General features: G+C 33.8%; 1 protein-coding gene and 1 long non-coding RNA gene across 3 annotated transcripts; one reads left to right on the forward strand and one right to left on the reverse strand.

Annotated features, from left to right (window-relative positions):
- Positions 1-6,923: 6,923 nt before the first annotated feature.
- On the forward strand, positions 6,924-23,344 carry Phyhd1 (Phytanoyl-CoA dioxygenase domain containing 1). Of its 2 annotated transcripts, none has more exons than XM_089734670.1 (6): positions 6,924-7,018; positions 15,213-15,353; positions 16,181-16,297; positions 17,685-17,835; positions 20,079-20,324; positions 21,247-23,344. In XM_089734670.1, the coding sequence occupies exons 1-6, from the start codon at positions 6,995-6,997 to the stop codon at positions 21,432-21,434; spliced, it is 867 nt and encodes a 288-aa protein (XP_089590796.1). In that variant the 5' UTR covers positions 6,924-6,994; the 3' UTR covers positions 21,435-23,344. The 2 variants fall into 2 exon arrangements, with proteins under 2 accessions (XP_089590796.1, XP_089590743.1); XM_089734617.1 differs by lacking the exon at positions 6,924-7,018 and adding an exon at positions 14,933-15,122.
- Positions 13,389-16,983, reverse strand: LOC149503606 (uncharacterized). Its single transcript, XR_016324605.1, has 2 exons — positions 16,901-16,983; positions 13,389-13,666 (listed from the first exon to the last, which is right to left on the reverse strand). It is a non-coding gene; the product is annotated as an uncharacterized LOC149503606 (long non-coding RNA).
- Positions 23,345-26,417: the final 3,073 nt, after the last annotated feature.

Consider the following 26,417-nt stretch of genomic DNA (forward strand, 5'->3'; position numbering starts at 1 on the left):
ATACCTATTGTAAAATTGAATTAGATCGAACTAATGAGCAACGAATAAAACTCACCTGTGTCAATAACAAACTTAGCTGCTGTTATAATTGTTGTAATATATCTATAGATTTACTAACGCAGGGGCTGTAAGTTAATGTCAGATGACTGCAACAGACACAGCGCTCTGGGAGCTATTCTGATATTGTACAAGACAGGATAAAATTAATTTAGAAGACGATTGGACGTAGCTGGGAAATGTATTATTAATTTTATAAAATCGTAATATGGGATTCTGTCCTATGTCCAGCTGTGGACTGCTATAGGCTGATGATGATGATGAGGATGGATTTTTTTGTTAATTATAGAGATTGTAGATACAAGAAATCATATACGTATTTAATGATGTATCTCGTGATAAAACACAAACTTTTAATTAAGCAATATCAATACTTACCTTACAAGTTCTGGTTCCAAGAACATTTAATTACTTTGTCCATCTAACATTGAAAGCCTCGTCTAAATTTCAATTAGGTATTTTCATTTCATTATTTTATATCAACTAATTAATAATACCAACACATCTTCATAAATATTATTACCTGGACCTTTATTTGCACATGAAAAACAAAAAGTGAAAATAGAAGCTGAATTTTTAATGCTAAACTGAGAAAAGTAACTGTATTTTATTAAAAAAAGTTTTGGTCAACAGATATCCATTTTCATTTGTGTTTGAACGTCGCTATGGTAATTATTAATGTTTTATCTTAAACTTATTATAAAAGGACGAAAAGCTCTCGAGTGGAACGCACCGGAAAGCGTAGCGTGGGTAGGTCCCCCCCCCACGAGTTTGACGACGACCTGCTAGGGTCGCGGGAATCCGCTGAATTCAGGCTGCGCGAGTCTGGTCATTAATTATGGCGAACCTTGGGGAGGCCTATGCCCTGTAGTGGACCTCTGTGGGCTGATGATGATGATGATAATGATATACGATTATCAGATAGATCCATGTAAGAACACATCCACTAGTGACGCAAATGCAGCTTAGCATATTGTCATGGTTTTAAGTATGTTTGAAGCCACTAGAAATTAGAAAAAATAAAAGAAACTCGAATTATTAAAGAAGTTCTTTTGCTACAGTCAGTTTAAATCTATTATGGAAATTTAAAATCAAATTAAATGTTCTATTTAATAAATATTTTAAACATTTGATAAATTCCAAACAGCTAACGTCGAAATTATTCGGATTAACAATCCACCGATTAATTACTCTTTCTGTTTTCCGAATAAAATTCGAGCAGAAAAATTCAAGCTCGTATAGAATTTTTAAGCAACGAAAAGTTTTCTTTTGCATACGAATAAGGGATCAGTTGCACGAAAACGTTGAAACAAAATTCGTCGACCCAAAATCCCTTTCGATGTTTCAACGTATTTTTTTCGGTAACCAGAGCTGTGATACCGCGAATTCAGCTCAATGAAATGTGCTTGTTTGTTGTGCACTATGGCCGGATGCGTAGTACAGTTTAAACAAGTTTTTTTAATTACGATTACTCTGTAAAGCTCAATGGTACAGGCGATTTTAATTGAATCTGAAGAGCATATTTAAAAAACACATTATAGAGTGGTAGTAGTGGTAGTAAAAAACACATGATTATAGTAGTTATAGGTTGTAATGTTTTTTTTATTGCCTTTGTTGGCAGACAAGCATACGGCAAACTGATGGTGAGTGGTCACCGTCGCTTATCGACGTCAGCAATGCCAGGGGCAGAGCCAAGCCGCTGCCTACCTGAATAACTGTTAAATAACTTTTTAATCGAACTTGACCTTTATGATTGGGATTAATACCTATCTCACCGTGGTATCGGCATTTACTGGTGGTAGGACCTCTTGTGAGTCCGCACGGGTAGGTACCACCACCCTGCCTATTTTTGCCGTGAAGCAGTAATGCGTTTCGGTTTGAAGGGTGGGGCAGCCGTTGTAACTATACTGAGATCTTAGAACTTATATCTCAAGGTGGGTGTCGCATTTACGTTTTAAATGTCTATGGGCTCCGGTAACCACTTAACACCAAGTAGGCTGTGAACTAGTCCACCCAGGTAAGCAATAAAAAAAAATAGTGTCTTTCAAAATATTAAGTCCAAAATTGCCGCTTAGTATACAGAAAGTAAGTCTTTTATATATATAGTTCTATCAATTAAAAGATGCACCCGTGGTATGCATATCTGACAGCACAGTGACAAATTTCTTGATGCTTCCTGAAGAAGCCAGATGTATATAGCCAATAAACTCTTTAAAAGCATTTTGTACTACTTCTGGGGTAGTGAACATTTCCGTGCTAATTCGCTGTCCTAATTTTCAAAATAGTAGAAGAATGTCGACGCACCGCCTGTTGAGTACGGTATTTAACGTAGAACGGAGAAATATAATCGTAAAAACAGTAGAATATTGAAGAAACCATCCGCTAAGTAGGCCGTCCTAACAAAAGTAAGCGATATGGAAGAAATTGCTCTTATATCTATAAAAACTAATAAAGGACCGCAAAATACATTTACGTACTTAAGTTTTATTAGCTCAAAATATCTTACACTAATCATTAAAGAGTGCCATCGTCGTTACAGTAATGTTTTAAATTTTCACTAAGCGAGGACTCGATCTTCGCGTATTCCCAAATGGAAACTCATCATTACACAGAAAAAAATAAAATGTAGCTTAAACGTTCCCCAACGATTCCACGACTAATAATGTTCGGTTAAATCGCAATTCCTTGTAATTACAAAGTAATCTTAGAGCTGCTCAATTACACTAAGACAATACAATTGACGTACTTATCATTTGAAATCTAAAACCTGGTACTTATTATTTTTATATTCAACTAGCTGTGCCCGCGACTTCGTCCGCATGGTATTTAACAAGACATTACTTTATTTTATAATAATTTTAGAAAATATAAACTGCTTATGTTACTCCTTATTACACAAGCTATCAACCAGTGAAAGTCGCGTCAAAATCGGGCCAGCCGTTCCTAAGATTAGCCGGAAGAAACGGACAGTCAGACAGGCAGACCAAAATTGTAAAAAAAAATGATTATGGTATATGCCCCGTATTTACCGTATTACCGTTTATTTATTTATATAAATTTCAAATTACACGATAATTGAAAACGATTTACAGAACTAAATAATGAATTTACGATTGAATTTTTTATTTATTTCTTTTTGAATTTCAATACTTAATTCTTTTAATTTTTCGTCTATTTTAACATCTACTTCAACTAAGTCATATTTATTGTACACTGCCCTGTTTATATTTATGATACTAAAACGGTGTCCTTGTCTAAAATTGTTTTCATTCCTCTCACGGGGCATGGCATTAGGAAACGGACTTGACAGTTTTAATTTTTTAATTTCAACTGAATCTCATTGAAGCGACCGTTAATGTATTTTTTTTTAGAAAAGAGATAATACAACAAGACATCCAAAGTGCAGAACTTCCTTTGTATTAGATCCAAATTTGTATTTCTGCCGTGAAGCAGTAATGCGTTTCGGTTTGAAGGGTGGGGCAGCCGTTGTAACCATACTGAGACCTTACAACTTATATCTCAAGGTGGGTGGCGCATTTACGTTGTGGATGTCTATGGGCTCCAGTAACCACTTAGCACCAGGTGGGCTGTGAGCTCGTCCACCTAACTAAGCAATTAAAAAAAAACAAATATATATGGAATAAACAATATAACTAGTCAGGCCATAAGTATTGTCACACAGTAAAAACTTTTCTTTTAGAATGCTGGCCACAAAAAAGTTTATTGAATTCGAATTTCGAATTGTTCATGAAAATAAAAATATATATACTTTTAGAATTTTACTCATTTTTAAATATGGAGTGGACGCTTAAAGAAGACCGTGTTGCAGTTATTGCGTTGCATCGTTGCGGTTACGCGCCAATTCAAATTTTTAACATACTGAAAAATTTGAATATAACCAAAAGATTTGTTTATCGTACCATCAAACGATACAATGAAGACTCTAGTGTAGATGACAGGTCAAGAAGTGGTCGCCCTCGGTCTGTTAGGACTCCAGCCTTGATAAAAGCTGTGAAGGCGCGAATTCAAAGAAATCCCAAATGTAAGCAGAAACTGTTGGCCCTTCAGATGGGGTTAAGCAGAACCACGGTGAAAAGGGTGTTAAATGAAGACTTAGGGCTTCGGGCATATCGAATAAAAACAGGACATCGTTTGAATGCTCGTCTAATGGACCTGAGACTGAAGAGATGCCGGGCTTTGTTGAAGCGGTACGCGGGAAAAAAATATCGGGAAATTCTTTTTTCGGATGAAAAAATTTTTACCGTAGAAGAGAGCTACAACAAACAAATTGATAAGGTGTACGCACACAGTAGTGAAGAAGCGAGCAACCGTATTCCGCGTGTCCAACGAGGTCCTTTTCCATCCTCGCTCATGGTATGGTTGGGAGTTTCTTATTGGGGCTTAACAGAGGTACATTTTTGTGAGAAAGGTGTAAAAACGAATGCAGTTGTATATCAAAATACAGTCCTGACGAACCTTGTGGAACCTGTTTCTCATACCATGTTCAATAACAGGAATTGGGTATTCCAACAAGATTCGGCGCCAGCTCATAGAGCAAAGAGCACACAAGACTGGCTGGCGGCGCGTGAAATCGACTTCATCCGGCACGAAGACTGGCCCTCCTCCAGTCCAGATTTGAATCCGTTAGATTACAAGATATGGCAACACTTGGAGGAAAAGGCGTGCTCAAAGCCTCATCCCAATTTGGAGTCACTCAAGACATCCTTGATTAAGGCAGCCGCCGATATTGACATGGACCTCGTTCGTGCTGCGATAGACGACTGGCCGCGCAGATTGAAGGCCTGTATTCAAAATCACGGAGGTCATTTTGAATAAACTTTAGTGTCATAAGAATCTATGTTTTGTTAAGTTCATTTTGGTATATGAATGGTTACATAATGAATAAACTTGTTTCAATTATTTTACATTAAACATGTGACAGAATTTATGACCTGACTAGGTATTACTTCACTAATCGTAATTCACGTTTTAATCACACTGCACATGAAGCGAGCATTACTTTATGTAAACTTCGACATATGGTATAATACATTGTACCTTTATCCTATCTACTACAGCAATCATGCATATCTATATTACTTCTAGTTCTTGGCGAAATGCGGGGCTCGTTTGCAAGTCAACGGCGATAAAAATAATATTAGGCGTTGTATAAAAACAGTTTTAAAAAGCATTGCTCTGTATCTTGTCAAGGAGTTTTACCAGAAACATGCGAAGAAAATTTAACTACATATATAGCTCTGAACGTTTTTTTTTTTACCTAGTGGTAGCTGGTAGCATACGCATAGGCTATTTAATCTAAGCTCTGACGGGTAATTGACCTCACGTGCTCGAAAGAATTTACTAACATCAGCCCTAACACGAACGGTACTTCGCTGAATCTACCACCGGATCAGAATCGCGATCCACTGAGAAGACCCAACAAAAAACTCAATCGGGTCCTGAACGATTGTGTACGTTTTACAGTTTACGGTTTAGCCTGCCTATTTATTATTTATTGTAGTCGCGAAGTAGTCATGCGTTCCGGTTCGGAGGGTTGGTCAGCAACTACACCAAGCAGTTGACACTTCGACCATTCATCCAAAGGTGAATAGCAATCACATTGTGGGCTCCAATAATTAGATTTACAAAGTCATCATAATTCATTTCGGCTAATTGAAATGTAGTGATGGGATATAAAATTTTATTGTTTCGCCAAAATAATATCATAAATGGAATGAAATTTATTACTTAAATTAACGATGCAATCACAACCTGTTATTGTTCCGAGTGCGTTGAAATACTCAGAATAAATATTTATCAACGAAAATCGTTCGTTTGGATTTTAGAAAGCCCCAACATACGTTTTGCATTGTCAGATTGATATATTGTTCAAAATCAAATAAGATTTAATATTTTTCTATCGGTTGTTTATTTGAATTCGCAAAACTCCCCAAAAATTAACAACAACTAGGCTATTTAATAAGAAACTTAATGTGCATAACTAGTAACATGCACATTATATAAATTACGATATTTAATATATCTTATTGAGCATGAAAGGTTATAAATGAAAAGTTTTCTTACATTTTTTGACAGATATCACATAACCACAATGCCATACCAATCTTCTTTTGCCATTACACTATTCTTTCTATTTAAAATAAATTCAAATGCACAAATGTGAGCCACCTATTGTTTAAAAAATACAGTACGGGATAAAAAACGGTCTTTACGTTTGAGGTTTAATTCTGGAAAAATTTGTTCGCTCATCTTTTTTATAGTATGGTTCGCTCTGATCTTACTAGACATCAAGCGATCTAGTAATCACAGCTAATAAATTAATTAGTGAAATAGGATTAGTTAAGTAATTTGTATCTGCTACAATATGTAATCTACCGAGAGATTTCAATAGTTTAATAGGAAAAATAAAACGAATGAATTAGAAAATTGACGTATAAGTACAATCAATCAATTGTATCCAATAAAATTTATATGATAATATGTAAATATGATGACAAAATGCAAATACGATAGCAACATGAATAATTATTACAAGCTGCTATTAAAATATGACATGGCCAAAAATGTAAAAGCAGAAATCTCGAGAGCTTTGACCCAAAAAAAAGAAAAAAAAAACAATCGTTCGCATATGGGAATCGCGCCCACCCTGTGCTATGTCACGAACGCGTGCGCATACGATGCATCACTTTCTCAGCTCATCCAATGCTCGTTCAAAATGTACATGTACTCATCGCAATGCTATTCAAGAATCGTTGGACGTAGTATTTAAAGTATCGTGACGTCAATGAAGTGGGAGTCCCGAGTCCGCGGCATACTGTCGCCGTCGACCGCTGACGCCCCCAGTCAGTCTTGTGTTGCCACTCAGTATCGGCGGTATTTAAATTCGTTTTGTTTTTGTAAATTTATTGCTAGCATCATGCACGACTCAATAAAGAGCCAGGTAAATTTTATAATTATTTATATTGCACTCGCGAATTAGTTTTCTTGAGATTTCATCAGCCCGTCCACATGTTTTCCAGTTAAATTTAATTGAATTTTAATTTTTTTGCGAGGTGGTGGGTACTTTATGATTCGATATTCTTGTAAAATGCTCGCATGTATTGCATTTCTTCAGATTTTGTTTTTTTTTTATTTATTTAGACGTAGTCTTCAAGTGTTCGTTTTGATCTTTTATAAAAAACGAATTTCTGGTTCGTTCTCTAACTATCGCCCAAATGCGAAAGCACGTGCTTGACAATAAAATAAAAATTGGATGGTAGATGTGAATACTCTGTAAATTACATTTATGTATAGTGCATTTACGTATAGTGCATTTATAAATATATATTCTCTTTATATATTTATATATATTATGTACAGCATACGCATTTTTTTTAAATCTTGTGTTAGTTAAATGTTAAAATTTATCGGCTTGATTAGCACAATTATATCATTTGAAGCACATAATTTATACAACATACATTTGCCCCTGGCATTGCTGAAGTCCATGGGCGACGGTAACCACTCACCATCACGTGGGCCGTATGCTCGTCTGCATACAGGGGCAATAAATAAATAAAAAGCTTTCCATCAAAGCATTCAAACACATCTTCAGTTTACATAAATTGCATTGTGGATGTTCATCGCTTGCCTTTTCTTATCCATGAACTGTTCGAATAACAAAATGGCGATTTCATCATTCTCGACGCCGTTAAATATCTATCTACCCCCAAAATAATTTGTCAACGATATTTCGAACAATGTGTATTCAAGACGAGGATTAAATTGATTTTTTTTTACTGTTGAATTATTTATTGTTGTATTTTCGATGCTCAAGCCAAACAATCGGACAGACAAAAAAAAAAGTGTATTGTAATCAAGGACACCGGGTATGGTATAATTTAATTGTTTTTAATACGATATGTGGGACCACGATCGCGTTCTCTTTGATTATTATTAATTAATGGACAACACAACTTACATTGCTTGGGTTTGGGGGTACATGTGATTTTATTCTTCGGTTTTTTTTTTATTGCTAGATGAGTGGACGAGCTCACAGCCCACCTGGTGTTAAGTGGTTACTGGAGCCCATAGACATTTACGACGTAAATGCGCCACCCACCTTTAGATATAAGTTCTAAGGTCTCAAGTATAGTTACAACGGCTGCCCCACCCTTCAAACCGAAACGCATTACTGCTTCACGGCACAAAATAGGCAGGGCGGTGGTACCCACCCGCGCGGACTTACAAGATGTCCTACCACCAGTAAATGCCGATACCACGGTGAGATAGGTATTAAGCCCAATCACAAATGTCAAGTTCGATTAAAAAATTATCTAACACTTATTCAGGTAGGCAGCGGCTTGGCTCTGCCACTGGCATTGCTGACGTCCATGAGCGACGGTGACCACTTACCATCAGTTGGGCCGTATGCTCGTCTGCCAACAAAGGCAATAAAAAAAACCATTAAAATACAAAAAACAAACAGCTATAAAATATATGCTCGTAGTTTAGATAAGACACATTAGATTGGCGATTGTTGACCATGAACACAAACACAGGTTGTATTAATTTACATTTCTATGTTTAATTTATTTCATTTTGTTTATCAGCCTGTTCTTAAAATGTCCGTATTTCATTTTGTAAAACTTAATATGTAACAACAGATAGAATAATGCAACTCGTTGAGCATAAAATTAAAAGTAATTTTATTTACAAATAAACACAATAACACTCTGTCGCTATGTAGGTACTTTCGAACGATAATGCGCACTTTTGACCTTTACTATCTCTTGCTTCAGTTTGATATGATAATACTACACATAATAATATGTGTTTATTGGCACTAACACACACAGCCTTAAACACTTTATTTAAAAAAATATGAATATTTTTATCATTTAAAATATACATATATATATATATTAGACACTTTAGTTTTTTTTTAATTATTCGGTAATATTATATTAACAACGTGTGCGATGACACTGATACTTACTTATTCATAGCTTTAGCGTGAATTAGTAATTGGAACCGCTTTCTTACGTACATAATAATATGTACAATGAAATTGTCTACTAGACAGCATTTGTGCGTTCCAGTTTGAAGAGAGGGTTACTTCACTTACTTACTATAATATACTTTTGAACTACTAATACTAATACTGCTATACTAATACTAACTACTACTAATACTTTTGGATACTTCATCTCGTGCCTAAAAATGGACGGCTTTATTCACTTTTTCTTTAAAGTCATTTGAATACGGAATATTTATTTTTATAAGTCCACACGGATCAGTTCCACTGACTTGTAAAATATCAGCCGCGAAGCAGTCACGAGATCCGGTTTGTTAGATACATTTCTGTGTCGATGGTCGGGTAACCAGTCGATACTAGATTGGTTGTTGACGTCAAATATTACAAATGTATTAAGCTTAAGGTTTAATCGACAATACTTTATTCATTTTTGCTACTATAATGAGTTTCGGCTTCAAGTACTGCGGAATGAGCAATAAATAAAAATCTATATATATTATAAAGATGATTTGCTGTTCGTTGGTCTCGCTAAAACTCGAGAACGGCTGGACCGATTTGGCTAATTTTGATCTTGAATTATTTGTGGAAGTCCAGAGAAGGTTTAAAAGGTAGATAAATATGAAAATGCTCGGATTTAAATAAAAATAACAATTTTGTTTTTCCTTTGATGTGCACCCCGTTAGACGGATTCCTTTTGTTTATTTTAAGTTTATTTTATACAAAAGTTTAGGTCTTTTATTTATCGATTGAGGCACTACGAAGTCTGCCGGGTCAGCAAGTATAATATATAATTTAATCAAATAATACAAAATTTATGTTTTAATACCAGAAAATAACAACTAACCACTTCTATTATTAATTTTTTTTTTCATACTTATATCGTTCGTATTGGATTCGAATTGAATCATCACATCGTTGTCAATGATTTAAGTCAGTACATATTTAATACCAGTTCATGTATTCCATAATAAGAAATTATCTAGGTCACTATCTAATAAACAAAGAATGAAAAAATCATAGTAACTTATATAGTATTTGCACAGAGACGAAATTACACAACTAAGTACCAAATATAATGTTGGTGGCGAATAAACTGAATAATCATATTATTCGAATTTTTACCTAAAGATACATAATAATATTTACATACATCATAAACTTTTATATACTATTTGTTTTTTATTTTTCCGTTTTCACTTTAATAGATTTATTTATTTTACGTAATATTGATAGAAACGTGACCTACGCGCATGATTCTAGAACATTATTCTGGAACAAAACTATAAGTAGCTTGTGTCAACGAGAATATAACAGAATAATAATTTCATACATTTTCGCGTGGTACGCGATTAAATGCCTGTTTAACAAATTTATCAATTCATTGTCGACAAAATATTTAAGCCATGGAAACATTATGAATTGTTTTTGCTTCAGTGTGCTTTAAATAAATTACGACATGCTTTACTTTGATATTGTTGTTTGACGTTCAATTATAGACGTTATAAGAATTAAACAGATATAATTTATGTACTTGTATTGTTCGTTTTTTTTTTCGCTTAGAAATACAGAAATAATTATACATAAGTTCTCGAAAATGGTAGGCGGATGTCGTGAGCGTACATATGTTTCACCGCGAACGCTTATTATGAGTAATTCACTAAAGCGCTGTACAACTAAACTGAGTCGTGACGCTTCCATTGCCCACGTGAGCGAACGTGTGCATCTAATAATAAAATACCGTAAGATTTACATATAACGCAGGCGTACACTTTAGGACATTTATAAAACATTAAAACATTTCCCTTACTGAGAATTACGATTGAAAATTGGAATTATTGAAATTTGCCAATAAAATATTTAATCACACGTTTCGAATACTGTACAGTATTGTTGGCCAGCAAGTTTTAATTTGTCTAAATTTCAGCTTATATACATAGAGTGTACTTACTAATTTTAATACGATTTTATTAGCTTCAGACGTATGTCTGTAACGGAATCTTTGAACATGATTTTGACCCCCTTCAAAACGTCGGATTAACTCTAAATTTGGTATACTTATTAAGGACCGAACACAATTCAATATTAAAATTGAAAAATTTAAAATTCAACTAAAAAAATTAAAAATAAATAATAGTTTAAAAAAAATTACAAAATACGCTTTTACAGAAAATCCAACTAAAAAATAGAAAATGAATTTTAATTAATTTGAATTAAAAATAGAGTAAGAAAAAATAATTTTATTGTAAATTGATTTTTAATAACTTGACGTGCAAAAAGCTACAGTCAAAAGATCTGACAGTTTCTTCGGTTTGATCTCATTTCAGAATAACCACTAACCAATTACTGTGTTCAGATTTTGATATTTTAAATTTCCGTAGTACTGGTTGACATCATCTGGTTTTCTTTTATTTATTTAGAATATCAAACCAATATTACTTTTATAGAATCACATCTAAGTATATTGAAATACATTCGTAACTGAGCAATACTATACCTAATATACCAATACAGCTTAGGCAGCTGTTAAATTCTCACGTATTTCCTGTTTCTTGCGCATAAAAAAAGGAAAAGTTAACTAGTTTTGTGCTCATTTTTGTGTAGTTATTTCTTGTCCTATTTATGGAATCTCAATCTAATTGATATACCATTTTGGAGTCTCAATCTCTCGACTACAACTATTACCTAAAAATAATACAGGAAAACTCATCTTAAAGCGACTACAGACATCTTGATCCGGGTAACCATTGCCCGAGATGTTCATTGACCTTACTTGAGGTCATTACAAATTTTGCGATATATAGTTTCCACCTCGTCCACCCGAAATTGACAAATTGCATCTTCAGCCAGGTTAATCATACGTGGGTTGATACCTACATTAATACTAATTACAAGTGCAATTCAAATTGCTCAATTTGACATTGATTTTAAAGCAGTGGATCACTTTTAATATCAAAATATTCTTCAATGTCCTTCAATCCATTACCAATGTTTAATTAACTCTTCGATCTTATGTCGTGAACTTATAGCAGTCATTACAGAACTTTGCCGTTAATCAACAAATATAAATGAGAGAAATTACAAAAAGAATTCTTCTGAGTCGGTCTCTTCATTGGTGAAGGTCGTGTATAGTTTGATAGTTTGTAACACTACTGTATCATAATAACAATATATTTAACTCAACTTACGGTGATGCAAATTATATTGGCGCCTTTAATGAGTCCGTCGACTTAATCTCCTTGACAAATTTATTTTTTTCTTGACAATTATTATACATCAAATACAATGCATAGCACGCGAGCACATGCTCACACACACAAACACATGTACAATATGTTGAATATAATTTGAAAAACAACGTAGGGCGTGTATACATTTAATGACAAAATAAATTGTTTTTTGTACACGTTTTTCTACTGAGCAACAACATAAAAATTTCAAGAAATATTAAAGAATACATTGAAAATACAGATATTCTTTAACACTTTACAAACTATTCTTCAACAAACAAACAACCTGTGTTTTGTTGTACTTTTCGAGATTATTTGTATTTTGAGTAATGCGATATTAACCCAGCTTGATCTGATTTTGAAACTAGATTATTTTGTTCTGGTAGCAATCGTCTGACTTAACGTCACTACCATGTTTTCAATTATTCTGTCCTGTGGCAGTAAGAAAACGTAGGCAACGCAGATAACAGTGAGGTCATTAACACCAGACGACTGATTCCAGCATTTTAACTGAAATACGAATCCTATTTGAACTAAGTATTTATGTTTTGAAATATCTAATTTGTCGTTGTCATAATTTCTATTATTTTGAACTGGTTGATATTTTTTTTTGTGAAACAGGCAAAGAATCCAAGTATCATTCAATATTTAAAAAAGCTATTTCAATAATTTAGATTTCAACCATTAAGGGAATACCTTTATTTTGTTTTTTGATAACACGGCTATTGCGAAAGATGGTTTAAATTGGTTCGAAAAATGAGTTTATTATTTCTTGTAACGATCTATTTTTTCTCGAATCACTGTGCGAAGTGATGGCAATGGCTATCTGAACCTGACAAATCAGGTCGCCTCCTTGGCGATGCGAAACGTGTTCCACATGTTACACATATGTGGTTATAATGATGTGATATATAGTGAGCGATGTGAGCAAGCACTCACGTTTTCCGTAACACAATTTATCTCGGACACTTCTCTTAGTTACCTTACTATCAGAACTAATTAGAACTAACACCTGATTTTAATTAGGTACTATGTGATGGAATAATGATCATAAATTTCATACCATATATTTATATATTTTTTATTTACAACTAAATTTCATTAAATTTCAATTCACAGACTGAAATTTTATTTAAAACAATTAATTGTGATGATTACTTTGCGGCACAATCAGATAGCTTGCACTAACAAATCTTATTTTGATTTGTGTGTGTGCCAGAGCGTAGATACCTCGACCCGGTGGCTGTCCGTGCAAATACTCTTGATAGTGAATGTTGAAATAACTAAAAGCCCTCAACTCCGCGAATAACTGTCGCTGCAATGCGCGGGCATTTTCCACTTGGACCTGTCATCAAAGATGGCGGATTAATTAAACACTAAGGTTTTTGTAAACACAGGCACAATTTTTAAATAAAATTAGTTTCATTTGAAATTGAATATATATAGAGAGATCATTGGCCAGATTAAGCCTTTGTGTTCAAATGTCGTGTAGGAAGATGAACGTATGATGCTTCTTTGATGTTAAGCTCCAGTTCGTGGAACTTTTCTTATAAAAGACAGTATTTTGTAGTAAGCCTCCGACAAAAGATAGAATTTTATTTCAAAATTTCCACAAAGAGACATAAACACTAATATGTTTACAGTCCACACAGAGCGTTGAATCGAAATAATCGGATTTACAGAAGGACATAAAGGACACCTTGTGCAAACAATATTAGCTGTAAATGTGTTTTGAACATCCAAACATTTCAACAACAAGCACAAAAGAAAATTATAGCGTAATACTTTTGGAAAATAGTATTTTTTTATATAAATTATTAAGCTTAGAGTTGTTATTTTTATAAACATTATGCTAATAAACATATAAGTGTTAAAAAATTCAAGCATTCAAACTTGAAACTTTACAAATTACCTTGGCGTCCGTGACCAACGAACCCATACTATTTTTTTTTTATAAAAATTTATAGATACAGGTACAAGTCAATTTATCTTTGATTTCAACTTGAAAACAAGGAGGCACCTAGTTTGCCAGCTCGTGGATGTACTGTGGAGATACCATCGCTGGAGTTTTTTGCAAAAAAGACTCGATCGTCATACCGGATAATGAAATTAAGTTATGTTCACCGTATGAAAATAAACATATTTTTAATATAACACCGTCCATATTTTAGCGTTTAGCATACTATCAATAATCCTTAGTAAATGCTTGTGTTTCGATAATTCGTTTACATAACTAAAAGTAGTTTTAAAATCGATTAACATTAGGGATTGAAGGTGTTCGCGTATCTAAAATCGCCGATAACCTTAACTTTGGGTAGACCGTAAAATCATTCGCTCAAAGAGTCCAAACAAAAACATGTAGTTGTTTACCTACTGTTGCACTAATATGTCAAATAAACAAATGTATATTAGACGAAAACCAAACACAACGTTCGGCATTGAAATAATCGTTCTAAAATAATGTAGAAGTTACAAATAGAACATTCCGTGGGGGCGGCAGGGACTGTCACGATCATCGTACGTGCTTTGTTTACCTTTAATGTTTTGGAAACGAAGTATTGCCAGTTTTTCACTATTATATTGAAAGCGGCTTGTTGTTTTAAGCACATTACATTCGTGAACGTAATAAGACTATGTTATAAATTTTAGATATCATGTTCGTGAACATATGAAGATGATATCTTAATTTGTAAATTTGTATTGAACTCAAATCGTGGCTTCCAATGAACACGTATCGAGGGATTCCAATTCCTCGTTGTATTCATGGCGCTTTCAACAACGCTTGTGGAGAGTATCAAGCGGTAGGCAGCGGTTTGGCTCGGCCCCTGGCATTTCTGACATCCATGATTCGCATTTCACAGCAATTCTAATACTCCTTTTTTTCACTTTAGTTGATTACGGACGGCTACGCGATCCTAGAAGACTTTCTTCATGTTGCGGAATGTGATGAAATCAAAGCCGCTGGATTGGAATTCACTGAAAACTTGCCAGACATAGAGGAGAGAGCAACGTTCTCGACAACAGAGAAAACAGTAAGTGACTTTGTTTTTTTTAACATAATATTATATTCGTGTAGCCCTTAAATTAAAATATAATTCCAGCGCTCCTCCTTCGTTACTGGAAAATATGTTTATTAAATGATTATTCCACAAAAGATAGGGTTACGTTTATTGTTAAGCAAGTTTTATCAATAATAAACGCTATTCAAAAATCTAAATTAATACATAGAACGTGTTTAATTTGGTACAGTTGAAAACAAAACGTTTTATCGTACAGCCAAGATACAAGTTATCACATTATTTATTTATGATACAAAACAATTTCCCAAACAAATAACAAGAGATGCAATAGGAAATTCAATTCCTTTCAAATTCAATTCGATTCCTTTTTTCGCTTAGTTTCTCAAGTTGAATAACGAAGCATCGAGCGATATTTTATTGAAAAAATTAAATGAAAAGTCTTTTGTACTGCTTCGTTGTGAGTTGCAAGTCACTACAGTCACTTGCAATAATATTCTGCCTGACATCTACAATGTGAATGCGCCACCCACCTTGAGATATAAGTTCTAAGATCTCACTATAGTTACAACGGCTGCCCCGCCCTTCAAACCGAAAGGCATTACTGCTTCACGGCAGAAATAGGCAGGGCGGTGGTACCTACCCGCGCAGATTCACAAGTGGTCCTACCACCAGTAACAACATCAAATCATATCAAAACGATAACATCGTAGATGCCTATGATTGATTTGACGAATTTTAATAACTTAAAGCAGATATACATAGCCTGCTTGATAAAAAAAACATTCCAAAAAGAAAACTAGTCAACGAAAATGCTAAAAGAAAATTATTTTTAATTCCAGCATTTAAAGGATAAATATTTCCTAGAAAGCAACGACAAGATAAGGTGTTTCTTCGAAGAGGGAGCCATCGACGCCGATGGAAATCTTACAGTCGAACCGGAGATTTCATTAAACAAGGTACACGAGACTGCACTAGCTGTTAGGGCTGCCACGCTAGTAATCATAAATCTACTTTAACTACTTATTTTGTATATCTTTACTACAAATATTTTTATATATTTTTTTTCTTTTAAATGAGATATTTATTATTATTATTGCGGCTATACGCACACCGCGTTTAATTTTTAGATAGCTATAAGATCTATGAACTTGTTACTGTACTTATTAATATATTTTTTTAAATAAATATACCAAAATTTTACAAATGTGAGCCCCATTTGAGGACTTTTCGTTAAGTCTACTAAAACCCAAATACAAAAACACTCGACCAAGCGATTGAATGGTTTCTAGAATTGCGTTTGGCTCCTGCCGTGCAACGCTGTTACAACAATTCTTTCTATTACCGGAAATGAAAAAACTGTATAAAAAAAATTATGACAAAAAGTCAGATTCTAAATTCTGTTTTTTTTTCGTAATGTAACAATGTTTGCGACCAGAGTCTGTACACAGGATTATTTATTAATTTATGTTTATTTATTATTAAAACAAAATGACTAAAATCCCCACTAGCTAGTAGGTACTATATATAACAACTAGGCTGTAGATCAAAGTCTCACTCACCTTATTGTGTATTTTAATAAATTGAAAAAAAGGCACTAAATGTGTTGCCACAAGCACTGAGAAATAATCACTGTGCCATCGTATTGTTTGCGCGAATAGCACAAAACAATTTTCTCGCTTCGCACACCTGTTAATAAATTGAATTCACGCTCGCATTGACGCAGAGTATTTTACAGGCAAATAAGGTGTCACAAATGCTAGAACTGCAGTAGTGAGTGCTGATGTGATTCGAGTTTCTTTATTCTGTTCCGTTGTATAAATGCATTCTATTTGAAACTTTAACAAAGAACACAAATAAATAATACGTGAAGGAAAAACTTTGTATCCCTTTTTACGAAAATTGCGCGGTCGGAGGAGTATGAAATTTCCCACACTTATAGAGAACATAGAGAAGGAGAAGGAGAATGTTAATATTATTTTTTTAATTATGCCTAAAAATACATTACATCAATAAAAAAAACCTTACACACACTACCATATATTTGACGCACACACGCATGCATACTATTTATTTATTGTCAACTTTTGTTCTTGACGTCTGTGGTCAAATTGAGAATAGATTAAATATTTTTTGTCTTTATTAATATTTTTCTATAGTGTAGTCTTGGCGAAATTTGTGACTATAGAAGTATATCTTTGAAAATAGAATAATAATAGTGTACAAACTTACAATTTCAATTAATTATAGTCGAATTTCGACTACTGCGAGACCACTAGTACAAATAAATATAAGTACGTTTGATTTTTTAATTCTAATGATTTCTTTTTTCTATTTCACATTTAGGTCGGTCACGCACTGCATCTCCTACATCCGATTTTCAGATGTTACACGTATAGTGAACGCGTGAAGAGCATTTGCAAAGAGCTTGGCTTTATCGAGCCGGCTGTGGTGCAAAGCATGTATATTTTTAAGAACCCTGGCATTGGTTCCGAAGGCAAGTATTATTATTACGATAGATTACACTATTGTTATATTAACTATTATAATAGAATGGTTTGGGGCAGTGTGTGTTTGTGTATATCTTATATAAAACGCAAATTCACAATAAAAAGCTTAAAAATAAATTAGGGTCGGTGCATTAACTCTGATTAGAACTGTCCGTTTATTAGCATTTTCTTTAATACAAACTTCTGTGAAAAATTTGTAATATTTGCTCTTAAATGCTCATTTGACAACTTCCTGGATCATAAATATAAAAACATCGAAAATATAATAATCATCCTACACATGCATATATGTATAAGGTGAATTCGCTAGTATTATATATTCTAAACTAATTGCAGACGGGTTCACAAGAATCACCTTTAAAATAATGACTTCTAGCAAGCTTAAGCTCTATATTTTATTTAAAACTCATAAAATGATCTCCGATTCTTATATTTTTCACGAATGAAAATAACTTCTTAACATTAAGTGAGCTGCCAGCGTCGGATATTATAGTAAAATTAATGTACCTTTATCTTAAAAAGTAGTTAAAAATATATTTTTACGAACGTAAAGTTCCTCCTGAAAAGTATCTCAATTTTATACTAAAACAAATCAAATTATATCTAAGCAATTTAAAGAAGAAAACGTATTTCTTTCGACAAACGAAATTCTTTTCAGCAAATAGCATTTCTTGTCGTTTTAACATTTTTTTACTATTTGAATCGCAAATGAAATAAAATTTATTCACTCGAAACATCAAAGACCTTAAAAAAATATGTTTTATGTGCTAAATGTAATTTAGTAAATTTATGTAGGGTACCAAATGAATAGTTTATTGACACAAATCAGCTCACCAAAAAAGCCGCTTTTAAAAAGGTTAATTTTCAACGTTTTCTACCTAATGATGACTACTGGAGGCTTTTATCTGGAGGGCTAATGGAGTCCATCACAAAAAACAGCTCCTACGTAACTTTAAATCATGTCGTTGTCGTCTCAAGTTTGTAACCAACATACGGACCACCGCCCCGCCTATTTCTGCCGTGAAGCAGTAATGCGTTTCAGTTTGAAGGGTGGGGCAGTCGTTGTAACTATACTGAGATCTTAGAACTTATATCTCAAGGTGTGTGGCGCATTTACGTTGTAGATGTCTATGGGTTCCAGTAACCACTTAACACCAGGTGCGCTGTGAGCTCGTCCACACATCTAGGAAAAAATTTGAAGTCGTCATGGTTAAAAGAATATGACCCCTCGGGTACCCGTGTTGATTGATGCGGTCGTGCCGGTTTTCTAATCCAGCCGGCAGCTACCAGTTTTTCTAATGAAATACATAATAGGTTCACGAATTACTTCCGCTATCTATGGGGCAACATATATTTTATTCTAATGCCTGAAATATTCAGTTTTCGGCTGCGGCTTTCATGCAGCTTTAGCTGATGAGCTTGTCAACCTTATTTTATTAAAACACACCATGGTTTTGTATTGAGATGCTTTATGCTAAAAATTCAATAAAATTAAAAACAATCGAATTTAAATGCAATCCTCAAACGATACATTAAAACGCAATGAATCTTAATCTAAAGACGAAGAATTACGGTAAACAAAAATATCAAAATTAATTCTCAATTTGCTGGGAGCGCTATTATTTTTCTTGGAAATATTTATTCGAAGTTGTTATTCCGAAGCTAATTATCCTGTTTTATGGAAAAAAAGTATTAGACTAAGCCATTATTTTTGGAATTCGATAACTAAGCGATGCCAGGGAAACCGCCTACGAGGAGTAAGTACACCTACATTCAATACTATTAGTCAGGTATCGTAACAAATTACATACACATATTTTGTGACGGGTCCGCCAAATTATTTCGCATAAATGATCAGGTATCATATTCGTATAAATTAGTTTCATTTAACCTTACAATAACAAGGTCGACGCTGCGCCGATTTTATACTATCTATCTATCAGCCCATAGACGTCCACTGTCGCACAGAGGTCTCCCCAAGGCTCGTCACATGCGATGTTAGGCGACCTGCAACCAGCGGATTTCCTTAGCATTCGACAAGTCATCAGTTCACCCTCTGGAAGGGCTGCCCGCGTCGGCGTTACGGCTTCCGGTACGTGGTCGCCACTCGAGAACTTATTGATTTAGCGGCCACCTGTTCTACGAGCAATGAGCCCTGTACCCTTAAACTCGTAATTCTAGTCTTTCAAACCATTACGTACAAATCATTTAAATTATCGTTTCTCCACAGTGGTTGCACATCAAGACGCAACATATCTGTACACAGAACCAACTCCCCCAGTTGGCTTCTGGATAGCTCTTGAAGAAGCCACAGTTCAAAACGGCTGTCTGTGGCTGTCTCGAGGCTCTCACAGGTCAGGAGTGCACAGACGTTTGATCCGCAACCCAGATGAAGACAGTGACGAGGCTTTAATCTATGATAAACCTGCAGCGGTTTATCCACAATCTAGCTTTACACCCATACCGGTTTCGAAAGGTATTTTTTCTTTAATTTTACTTATTAGCTAAAATAATCAATAAGCAATAAATTGACATGTTTATCTCCTTTGTACAGTTTTAGCGATAGTCATAGACGTGAAATAGTCAACAGTTTTTACTAGCCCACGGTATTTATATATTAAAACGTGAAGCAAAAACTTTGTATCCCTTTTTACGAAAATTGCGCGGACGGAGGAGTATGAAATTTTGCACACTTATAGAGAATATAGAGAAGAAGTGCACAATGCTAATATTTTTTTTAAATAATGCATAAAAGATACATTAAATCAATAAAGAAAACATTACACACACTACATACCATTTGACGCACACACGCATGCATACTATTTATTGTCAAACTTCTGTTCTTGACGTCTGTGGTCAAATTGAGAATAGATTAAATATTGTTTGTCTTGGTTCATATTTTTTATAGTGGCGAAATTTTTAATTATAGAAGTATAAAATACAATCATAATAGTGTACAAACTTACAATTCCAATTAATTATAGTCGAATTTCGACTACTGCGGGACCTCTAGTATATTTTTAATTTGCGGTTTCTGTTAGAACAGCGTGGTACAATAACTATAAACACGAAGCTCCTTCCATCTTGTTATTGCTAGAGAATCATTATATATTTTATCTCGCTAGTTCATCTAATTAGTTTGATCGTGTGTGCATGAATGTAAATAAATAAAGTTTGTCTATAATTTAAATCAACGTTTTGAATTTCCATTAAAAATGATTACGAGCTGGCTATAATTCCTTATTACGTAACAAAGGCTGAATATATCACAATATTTCAATCGTGGTTATATAAAAAAAAAAAAAAACAATTCAAATTTAAATTCACGTAAGAGTATTACGATCTTACAATGATTTTTAAAAAGCTCTCGATACAGGATCCGTTTCTTTTTTCAGGAACGTGTATATTATTACACGGCAACGTTGTACATAAGAGCTCCCACAACAAATCTGATAAGAGTCGCCACGCCTACACTTTCCACGTGGTGGAGACATACAATAATTTGTACTCGACCGAAAATTGGTTGCAGGAAGGCGAAGACGCTCCCTTTTGTAACTTGTACAACACATTACAGATGATTTAAGCAATAGAATAATCTCGAAATCGAATGTTCAACTATTGAACATCGAAAATTATTATACTTTTTTTTTACATTTTAGAATAAATAGCATGTCTTAAAAAAAAATTAAAATTAAATGAAATTTAATAAATTAAAACTACACAAGTGATTTTTGCAAATGGTAGATCCGACTTGATGGTTGTGATTTCGAAATCGTACATTTCAACAGCTGTGTATCTTATTTTTTAAAAGACCTATGTACTTAGTAATTCGTGCAACTTATGTATTTCCCGCCCGCCGAATGAACGCACTCTTTCAACGCCTTGACAAAAACTAACTGTGTGTGTATTTATTATTTTACCGAGACGTCTTTGTTTTAAAATAAGAAACAGCTATATTTTATATTGATAATTTCAAAATGTCACAAGTACACACGAGCTCATAAGCAATGTGATTTTTAGCAATAAAATATATTTTTATGAATTTATAGAGATCTGCACAGTACCTACACTCCGCGTAATGAAAAAATATATTTTAGAACTCTGTTTCTAAAAAAACCATATATATTACATAAAAAATCTAATTTTAGAATTTAGAGACATTTTATTTAGTAGTGCTTGTTTTTTAGTTACGTTCGCAATACAAATATGAAAAATAAAATAAAATCGATTCACTGATTCTACCTAACAGTAATTTTAAAAATAATTTTACTTAATTCTTAAACTGTATTGGTCGACACTCTTTAATTATCACTAAACATTCTACGTTAAGTTTTCAATTCCATGACTGCGTGGATTAATACTGAAACATATTGTAATAAAAATGGAAAACGAGGCTTCATACCATCATTCCAAATTCCAACGTATCAAAATATTTCACATAACATTTCACAGCAATTTTGCTTCGGAAAAATGCTATTTACATTAAGCTCGGGCGCACATTGTACGTCCATGATTGTCCAACAAATTTCCGGCGCGCACCCAAAGATACAGGGTTTTATTTTTTCCGCAAACGACCCGTCACTTGCCGGATCGTTCGTCCTCTTCGACCGCCTTTTAATAATAAAGGTTTGCACGTGCTCTTTAAAACATAACTTAAAAAGTTAATCGTGGCAATCCTGAATTCGCAGAATGTTTAAATTGTAATTATTAAATAAACTTAAACATTGAAAACTTATTGAAGGATCATTTATTCGGTATTATAATGCTGTATAATGATATTCAAAATACTATTAAAAGGGGTGTGGAGTGATCGTTTATAGCATTGATATAGATCTATATATAGGTCGTCACTAGTAACTTTATATTTTCTGGAAACTGCAATGTGGTGCAAAAGGGTGTGATTGGAGGCGTGTGGCGTGCACGTGGTACAATATACGCATCAGCTAGTTTTTTTTATTGTGTTATACTCGTATTGCCTTCATGATATTAATAAATTATCAATTTTCGCTATGATTTTGTGTTCGTTGCATCGATACGGTAGACAGCGGCTTGGCTCTGCCTCTGGCATTGCTGACGTCCAGAGCAACGGTGACCACTCACCATCAGGTGGGCCGTATGCTCGTCTGCCTAAGCGGGGAAGAAAAAAAAAAACATTTCAATAAATCATATATAGTGTATTGTTTCTATTTTTAAGAATAATAAAAGTTTAGAAGTAGCTTTTTCGTTTTGTATTATTATAAGCCAACAAGTTCGTTGATATAATAAAATATATATTTTTATACACAATCTATTACATGTTTTGAGGCCAAATAGTTACTAACATTGATAATAGATACTTGTTGTTTGTTCTCCATACACGAAATTTGCGTAATTTCGTTTTTTTGTAAACATCTTCATCACCATGTACGATTTTGCAGCGTAATGTGATGTAATATTTCATTCGCAAGTTCTATATGATAATTTTTCATTAATAAACATGTAACTATTGGAAAATATCTTTTATTGCTTACCGACTAATTTACAAACTTTTTTTCCTTACAAGAATACTCTTAAGATTCAATACCTAGAAATGCTTAGATAAGTAAGTAACCTTGGTCTATTTAATTTTAAAACGTGAATTTAATTATTTACAATATTTTCTGTATCTTTTATATTAGTATCATAGATCTTAATGATATTGTTGAAGTATTATTTCAAGGCATACAAAAGAAATACAATTAAAGCTTACCATTAAAATTTTTAATACAATGTGCTTGGGTAATTCTCATAAAACTTATCCAATTAATTGGATTAAAGAGGTTGCATTTTATTTATAAAACTGAGCGTCAACTAAAGCAAGCACAAGCTCTAAACAACAACAAAAAATTGATGTTTTTACATTATTTCAATTTCTCGGTAACGTCTACTGTGACGAGAGACAAAGATTAATTTTCTAGAAAAAAACAATGTAAACTCCGAGCGATACGCTGAGTATATTTTTTATTTCCCAAAGCAAATTAGTTTCCCCTAGCTTGAAGGAAACTAGCGCAGGCTAATTTAATAATAAAATGAGCGGGATATTTCATAGTCTCAATTTGTTTAACAAATGCGCTATGTTCAGAAAAACATTATTTACATGTTACATGACGAATAGCTTTTAAGCTTTTTTTCTCCTAAAATTGGAGAATTTTAATTATTTGGATTTACTTATTAAATTAAGCTTTTGTAAGGTTCGGAAAATTTTTGGAACTTGAATGAGAAAATGTCACTTATAATTTTTATACCTATACTGTTTTAAAAAATAGAGGGATTCCTGTAAATTGTAAATTTACAACTACAAATAATCTGTTTTCCACAGTTAATTTATCATTAATTAAAATCACTGGTCATTGAGTATACATTACTGGTAACGTATACTGTTAACCCACACAGCTATTAGTTACCACAATATTATTTTGACGCCGGTAAGAGCAACGCCATCTATCGTCGAATAGCAGAAACGGATAACAAAAGGATTAGAAAATCAAGAATGCTTGGGAAGTACAACGCCATCTATTGTCAAATGGCGGAAACGCATATCGCCGACTTGTCAGGAACTTTCTCGATAATTCTAGGGATGTCGTATTGACTACAAAAGCGTTGCAGGGATGTCACGAAGTCAGTATTCGGATCTACTCGAAGCCAAACAGAAGCAGCGAAGCGGAATAAGCGATTTGAGAATTTTACAGTGTTCGTTAATCGTTTTAAGTGTTAATAAAGTTTCTAATTTGTATTTCAATAGAATTTTTATTTATCCCCAAACTCAGCGCGAAACATTATTATTAATGTTACCACAAAATCTGCTTCTTCTGGTTGGGAACACAATTGGGACTTAGACTTCATGTCTCAAGATTGTGGGTCACATTTGTGATATCTCTGAACTTCGGTGACCATATAAAACCAAAGAGGCTGCAATGTCATTCATTTATGCTATAAATAAAAACTAAATATATCTATAAAATGTCGAATCAAATTAGCCTTTAAGCTAAGCAGATCCAAAGAAATGTAAATGAAAAGAAAAGTAAACAATACATTTTTATTTCAATTTCAGAAAACTAAAAGAAATTGCTTCAGTAAAAGTACACCACTAAACAAAATAAATCTCCATATAAATAATCGACTTGAAAGTACTTGTTCCAATAAAGTAAATGGTTAACTCAGATAAGCTTCCAATTTTCAAGCGTCTAAAAATAATAGCAAATTTAAGCAAATTTAATTTCCTGTTTAAGTGAGTTTTGAAAGACGTTTGAAAAACTAATGGAGTTAAATAAACCTAAGTTTTATGGTTAAAAGTGCATTTAATTATATTTCATCATCACCATGTCTTTTTTTTTAATTGCCCTTGTAGGCAAACGAGCATACAGCCCACCTGATGGTGAGTGGTTACCGTCGCCCATGGACTTCAGCCAGGCCAGGGGCAGAGCCAGGCCGCTGCCTACCGTCTCAGTACCATATGTCATCACTGGGCAAAGACTTGTCTTACTAAACTAAATAAATAATTCATGTATCAATTTTAAATTATATTAAATCTAAATTTTAAAGATAGTTGAAATTTTTTTATTGTTTAGATGGGTGGACGATCTCACAGACTACCTGGTGTTAAGTGGTTACTGGAGCCCATAGACATCTACAACGTAAATGCGCCACCCACCTTGAGATATGGTTCTAAGGTCTCAGTATAGTTACAACGGCTGCCCCGCCCTTCAAACCGAAACGCATTACTGCTTCACGGCAGAAATAGGCAGGGTTGTGGTACCCACCCGTGCGGACTCACAAGAGGTCCTACCACCAGTGAATTTTCGTTCTTACTTTAAGCTTTACATGTTTCTTTCTGTTTGCGGCGTTTCCTGTAAATTTATTCTGATAACATTCTGTTTGGCATTATAGTTGCATACTCGCCTTGTTTACTTCATGTTCATTTTTACTTGATAACAATACGCCTACTGTTCGCAATGAAGGAAGTAACAAAAAAAATCTAACTGTATCATCACGCCTGTTTGTTCCAGCATCAATATCAAATGCCTGCTATCAAACTTCGCAATAAAAACAAAATGAGATAAAAAAATGCCACAATATGATAGCCGAGGACATTGACCGAACCATTTCGGTGTATTTTCATTAACGCATAATTTGACGTGATAAAAATGTTTCCAAGTAAATTAAACATTGTTTACACATGCGCTAGAAAAATATGAAATAACATTTTAATGTTATTTGTTATGCCTTTTACATTTTTATTCTACAACATTTTGAAGTGAAACTTCTTTATCGACGTAGAGAGGAAAAAACGTATGTAACGGTTTTCGGTTACGCGCCATCTTAATTTATTCCGTTACGCGCCATGTTTATTTTATTTCTATTTAGTTTGTTATCAACAAATGTCGCTGCACGTAAATTCAACAATTCCTGAATCGCGGTGACGAGATGTTACACAGTTGATAGACGCTCTCGTATTTCTCTTGATAGATCATACCTACCTGGCGTCGGGATACCGTGATCATGCAGGCGATTCCCCCGGGGTGCGGCTGCTCCATTGCACTGCGGAGTG

This window comes from Bombyx mandarina, chromosome 01 (assembly GCF_030267445.1).
Source record: "Bombyx mandarina strain Sakado chromosome 01, ASM3026744v2".
Lineage (NCBI taxonomy): Eukaryota > Metazoa > Arthropoda > Insecta > Lepidoptera > Bombycidae > Bombyx > Bombyx mandarina.